General features: G+C 27.9%; 1 protein-coding gene and 1 long non-coding RNA gene across 2 annotated transcripts; both read left to right on the top strand.

The window, feature by feature from the left end:
• Positions 1–3,300: 3,300 nt before the first annotated feature.
• Positions 3,301–4,513, top strand: LOC138184192 (uncharacterized). Its single transcript, XR_011174280.1, has 3 exons — positions 3,301–3,740; positions 3,979–4,161; positions 4,309–4,513. It is a non-coding gene; the product is annotated as an uncharacterized LOC138184192 (long non-coding RNA).
• Positions 4,514–4,977: 464 nt separating this feature from the next.
• LOC138181224 (clusterin-associated protein 1-like) lies at positions 4,978–6,740 on the top strand. The gene is given in 5 exon segments (XM_069115930.1): positions 4,978–4,990; positions 5,078–5,274; positions 5,623–5,652; positions 5,654–6,022; positions 6,123–6,740. Coding segments are annotated over 5 exon segments (849 nt in total). The 3' UTR covers positions 6,363–6,740.
• The last annotated feature ends 329 nt before the right edge of the window (positions 6,741–7,069 follow it).

A 7,069-nucleotide genomic window follows, 5' to 3' on the forward strand; every position in this document is an offset into this window, starting at 1 on the left:
TGATTAATTCATTACTAATTTTCACTTTCTGAGCGAATTCAAACATTATTAATACAAATCAACCAAATGTGTGTATACTTATGAATGATTTATATGACATTATACCTCAATATTATACATATACAATGGGTGTAAAAAGTATTTGTACATTCTTTGAAATGGAATAACTTTTTTAAAATTAGACTATACGACTTGAATTCTATTGAGAAGATACTTACTATATGCCACATACAGATGATGTACAACAAATTTTGAAAAAATCGTGATTGGTCCTGAAGAAAATAGTAAAGGTCGCTTTCTACAACTTTTCTATTTAAGCCTGTAATGAAAATGTAAATGACACATTTTGGAGATTTATGCCAGTTATATACAAGATGTTTCATAAGATTTGAAATTCACTGAAAAATTGCAATTTTCATCATTTTTAACTGTTTATAGCAAATAGTGGCGTCATTCGATTTCGATGAAATGTTCACTGTAGCATTGTATATAGCTGACCATACATCTACAAAATGTGCGTTTCAAAATTTTTATTACAGCCTTAGACAAAAAAGTTGCAAAAAGTGACCTTTACTATATTCTTCAGGACCAACGACAATTTTTCCCAAAATTTTGTACATGTCATCTAGTAAACTGACCCTTCTATCTTATTAAAAAGACTCAAGTAGTTTGATTCAATTTTAAAAAAGTTATTCTGTTTTAAAAAGTGTACGAATACTTTCTACATCCAATTCTATATGAATTTAACTGTATATTATTGTATTAGAATCACGTGTACTTGACGAAACAAGGTACATCCTACTATTGAATCTGTTTCGCAAATTAATTACACACGTAATTCGAAATAGAGGGCTGACGATAGCCGTTTTGGATAATCGATGAGTCCGATCGATTTTACGACTTATGACAAATAAATTTTCGCCGGTGCAATAACCCGCAACACCGTAAAGCAGCGGCCTTGTCACAGTATTTAGCCGGGAAAAACGCACAGTCGAGTTAAGAAGTTCGGCGTCCTTGCGGCAGATCGCTTGTCAGTTATTACCGTCTTTTCCAGAATGCGTTTGTGCAATCCTTCAGACCATTGCAAAACAACGATTACGCCAATAGTTTTGTGTACTTTACAACAATACGTAGTTTTACCGAATATCGTTAAAAATATTAAATATCTGACTTATCAGTTCTTTGACTAAGAATAATAACTTCCAGACAGAAAAATAGCACATCAGAACTATTATTAGATTTTTAGATAGATATTTAAATACTTAGGAACCTAAAGTATATTTAGGAACCTATCTTACAACGGTATTCGAACACTTATGTTACAGAAACCAACAATGTGCTATTGAAACTGTAGATGAAAGCTGCAAAATATTTAGTGCAAGTACATATTTCGCAGAGATCTCAGAAATATTTAAACAGTCAATTATTCACTCTGTTAATAAGTTTCAATATTCAGTCAAATATATTAATATTATATATTATAATACTATAGTATTAAATACTAATTATAGGTGTAAGACTGCTATTCATACCGCATACTGATTTTTCTTAAACATTTTTTTGTGGTAAATGTCTCGTAACTTCTGTACAGTAAGTTCTGTAGTTTCTATGGTATGATAACTGTTCAAATACTTTTCCGAGTAATACAATACTTAATTGTACAGTGGAATTTCATTACTTATTATTATATTAGCAAAAGAGGAAGATCGAGTAAAATGACGATACATTCTCAAAATTAAGACGTTTCTTTTCTAACAAGGCGTTAGTGTTGTTAACTATACATTTTGGAAAAAGAATGATACAGCTTGCGAATATAGTTTTGCGATGGGTTAACCTATTCCTTACTATGGTATTCTTTTAATTCATTAATAATTTCAAATTGTCTATTCCCTTTATATTTATACCTGAAAAAAACATTTGCCTGAACAATAGGAAAAATAATCTTTAACACTTTGATAACATTCCCATAAGGCATTAAAAATATTAGAAAATTCTTAAATTATTATATAAATTGTTTGGTCGCAATATTTATGAATATTCCTTCTTTTGAAATGCGGTAATACCTCAGCAACCTTGACCAGTTTATTATTCTCCGGTTTGTAATTTTGGTAATAAAACCTAACCGCAAACAAATGTATACCGGTGCTTTCATTGTTTTACGAGATAGTCATTCATACTCACTGTGAAATTTAATACCTAGTAATCATTAGGTGTTACCCGCGACCAACATTCCATCAAAGAAGTATTCTATGTATTGTGTGTTATAGTTGTGTATAAAATAATTGTATGTATGTTGTACTTACTTGTGTACATCGAAATCAATATTATTTAATCGTGTGTAATTAAATTTGGACTATTAACAAGATTCGTATTATCTCCTGGAATTGTAAAATATCAAATGTCATGTACAATTTTTTGATTTTTTGGTAGTATGTGACAATTTCTTGTGTACTTGTTCTTAACTAAATGAATCTAGCCCTCATGATAATTTCTATATCCAACAACCTTTTCTTATAAATTTGTTCTGCATGAATTACGTTAAATTGTTTTATAATAGAGATAAACAAGTATTGTAAAGTTATATATAGAATTCTATACGTATTTCATTTACGATTATACGATATCCTGTTGTATACTTTATTTGTAATTTCGAATTAAAATTTACAGTTTGAATTCTGAACCATTGCACATGCTGTAATTATATTCTACGGTGAATCGATAACGTTGAAAGTTACAATATAATGATTAGAGGATTCTGAAGCTCTCCAAACACGTGAGACAAAAATGCATTATAAAAATACTGATGCGATTGTGTACTCGTTTTAATAATTGATGTTAATATGTGTTTATTAATTAGTATAGTATTGAATGAGTTTTTCAAATTTCGAAATTCGTCGATTTACTCACTATTATTTGTTAGTTTCTATTGGTTTCTATTTCTCTCAATTGATTTCTATTTTATGTAAAATTTTATAATTTTATAATTTTATAATTTTTAATTTTTAAGTGTATATACACTTACGATACATATATACATATATACAAGAAATTGTAATAAGTTTTGTAACATTGTAAATTGTAATAAGTTTTTAGCATATTATTAAATCATATTAAATTAGTCATTCCTGATTATCCTAGTGATGCGAGAACATATAAAGCACGATACTGAGAACTGAATTGAAATGAATAAACTTTAACTTAAAAAAGCACTGAAACATTGAAAAATTTACTGGCGTTGCTACATGAATTAAATGTTATAATTTAACAAAAAATACACTTACTTGAAATATCTTACTACATGCTTCACTATAATCGACATAAACAGAACACTAACCACTAATATATCATGCACTTTTTATAATAAGTGAAATTAATATTGTGTTAAATAGGCACAAAACAGCATCTTTCACCGATTGCTTAACATATATTGAAATCGAAATATCGAAATATTACAAAGAATTTTTATAAGAATCGATTTTGGAACTTGTAGCTAGTAGCAATGTTCAGATGACACATTTGTTATTACCGCGGTACAGGTTATGATATGATTTAAAAATTTAAAGAAACGACAAAATGATTACTGTCAGCAGACAGTGGACTTGAATTTTTAAGACAGATATAATACATAATCAATTTTGTATTCTTAGAAGAGACTTTGCTTACAAAAGTGCTTTTTTTCTTGATAAGCTATAGCTTATTATATCCCACAAGCAATTTAATACGGTTCACACCCAACCTTTGTAAGTTTATTATAATTTAATAATGTACCAGAATCTACTATTTCGTACATTTTATTTTATTGATTTTACGTACGAAATCCCCTAATTATTTATTCAAAATCTTGCTTAGAACATTTTTTATATTTATGTATAAAATAAAATTAACATAACTAACTTTAACTAAACAATTTTTTAAAATTATCTTATACGTTATGAAATTAAGAATTATTTATATTATATAATTGTATAACATTTTCAGGTTATGATGATTCAAACGCTAAATTTTATGGCTGTATAGTAATTAAAGAACTTGGTACCACCTATAGTTGTAGCCGCGGTGCTGGAGGACAGCATGTAAATCGCATAAATAGTAGATTTAAGGTTGCATGTAGAAAGTGCTACGTGGCTAGCAGAGGATATTAGAAATAAATTATTGGAACAGGTTTGTAATTTTTCACAACTATAAGTACTAATTTCACATAAGAAAGCTTTTAAATAATTATATCATTACAATACAAAAATAAATTATCTAAAGAGGGTTACTTAATAATCAAGTCAGAAGTAACAAGATCTCAACAATTAAAGTTAGCTGAAGCTCTTAAAAAAGTACCATCAGAAATACCTCCTGAAACTTTGGAAATGAAAAGAAAACAGCATCTTAGAGCAGCAAGACAAAGACTTTTTGAAAAGCGAAGACGTTCTGAAATCAAACAATTTAGAGGGGCTCCTACTATAGACTTTTAATCTTCTTTATGTTATATGTTGCACATACAACAATACACTTTTCAATAAATGAAATATAATACAAAATATATAATCATAGAAAATATATGTATGTATTATTATAGCAGTAATGATTTCGAATATTAGTGATTTTTAATATTAGATGGTGATTTTCTTAATTTTTATTAATTTGACCTTTATTAATTTTTATGATTTTTTTTTAATCTATTAATCCACTTTAGAAAAAAATAATTCAATTAATTAATAATTGTTATTCTGATGTAAATATTGAATACCAATATGTATCATCATTCATTTGCGAATTATAACTATTACATTAGATAAACTTGAAATTCTTTAAAAAAAATTGATATATTACGATTTAGTTACTATAATTTCAATTAAATTTCTTAATTTGGTATGTATTTATGGTTACAACAGAAGTATAAAAAATATATGAATCAAAATTTTGAGTAATATTTTCGAAGGCCTTCTTTTGAGCCTATGATTCAAAGAAAAATACTGTCTTATATATATGTATATACAATGTATGAAATTCGATATTTCTTTGACAATGTGCTCAACGTAAATCAAAATATAACGTGATGCGATAATTATTTTTATTTTTTTGATAGATCTTACAGAAATGATGCGAGTCCTTGGTTATCCTAGATTAATTTCTGTTGGAAATTTTCGACTGCCAAATTTTCCACTGGGTGCTGAAATTCTTGTTTGGCTGCTTAAAAGATTTGACCCAGATGCGGATATATCTAGTGAGCATAATACCGAAGAAGAGCATATTTCATTAATACGTGCAGTTGCTGAATTTATGGTAATAAAACTTACAGTTTGTAATTTTTAATCGTTTTAGTTTTATATTTCATGAAAATAAAATATTTCATCATCAAATTTTACAATTTATATTTTTACCTTCTATGTTTACTTCTTCATTATTATTTAATTTTTAAGCATGCATAGAAAAGGTACCTAATTAATTTAGTTTCTAATTTTAATTTTAAGTTCCTCTGGAAGTATCAACTTCTCATTAACAAAATTATGAAAAATAAAAATAGCAAATTAATATTTGTATTTTTTAACGAATTAATATTGTACTGTTTATACTATGTTGTTTTTATATTTTTATACTGAAATTTATCATTGTCAAATGATTTTAATACAGGCTTTAAAAACAAATGTCAAATTAAATACAAAAAAAATTATACCAAGCTGATGGCTATGCTGTAAAAGAATTACTAAAAGTAGCCACATTACTATACGATGCACAAAATAATAGTATTAATAATAGTATAATGTCTGATGGTAATTTTAGTACAGTTAGTTTTGACATTTCCAATAAAGTAAATGAATTGAAATCAGCTAGGCAGTTAGCCAGTCAGTTGACTGTTACTGGTGCATCACTTTTTGACTTAATAGGTTGTGTAGTTGATCTCAGAGAGATTCATAACTCAAAAGTTGCTAGACAATTTGACATCATAGAAATTGAGATAGCCTTCAAAAGTGTTATAGAAAATGTACATAAAGAAATTGATGACACTAAAAAACAAATTGAGAACGTTAAGGTATTACTACCTCTTCATTTTATTCTTAGAACGGTAAAATATTCTTTAGTAATTTCCCTAATCTCTAAATATTCCATTATAATTTCTTTAATGATTAAAGGATACAGAGCAAAGTTTGGATATAAGAATCGAAAGATGACGTGCAAAGCTTGACAGCAACCAAAAGAGATTACGAACATCAAGAAAGGTACATCCAGTCTTCGTGGAAGAATTTGAAAAATTTGAAATTGAATTAAAAGTTTTATATGACGACCACATTAAAAAATTTCGTTACTTTGCATACCTTGAACATCTGTATGAAGATGCAGTTAAGACAGAGCAAGAAAGATTTGAAAAATGATACATATAGAAATAAGAAAAATTAATGCTTACTAGGCAGAAAACATAATATAATGTTTTCCGATTCATAATAGGCAAGGAACAAAACGAAAACAATTAGAAAACATGAAGGCTGAAGATGCTAAGTTTGAAAGCATAATGGAAGGAAATGATTCCATATTACCTATTAATCTTCAAGAGCCTCCGTCTCCTCTCGCTAATACAGAAAAACAAAATACCGGGAAAATAACACTAAGTAGTCAATTGAAATCAGGTAAAAATATAGTGCAGTTATCTTCTCAACATTTTTAAGAGCATGTTATAATATATATTTATTTTAACAAAATTAATAACTATTAAAACATGTTTATAATACAATAGCTGGCCGAGCATCAAGAACGCAAATATCACAACGCCATATTTACGAAAGTATGTCTGGACGTCAGAGAGGGACTATTCAAGAATCAAATGAAACTGATGGCTCGCTAGATAGTGACAGTGACTTGTTAATCGATCGTGATCTCAATGACAACGATGATAATGATATTCTAAACTCTGTAGGAGGAGCAGAAATTAGGAATTTTGATTTGAAGGTTGGACAAGAAAAACGTGTCGTTTGTAAGAAAGATCACTCGGATGAGGATATTTTTACAATAACTATAAATAGGTGTCAATAAAAGGAAATATATTAATAGATCGTGATCGAATAATTTTGACGGTGGTAAAAAA

The sequence above is a fragment of the Bombus flavifrons genome, chromosome 1 (assembly GCF_040668555.2).
Source record: "Bombus flavifrons isolate JBK064 chromosome 1, iyBomFlav1_principal, whole genome shotgun sequence".
Taxonomy (NCBI): Eukaryota; Metazoa; Arthropoda; class Insecta; order Hymenoptera; family Apidae; genus Bombus; species Bombus flavifrons.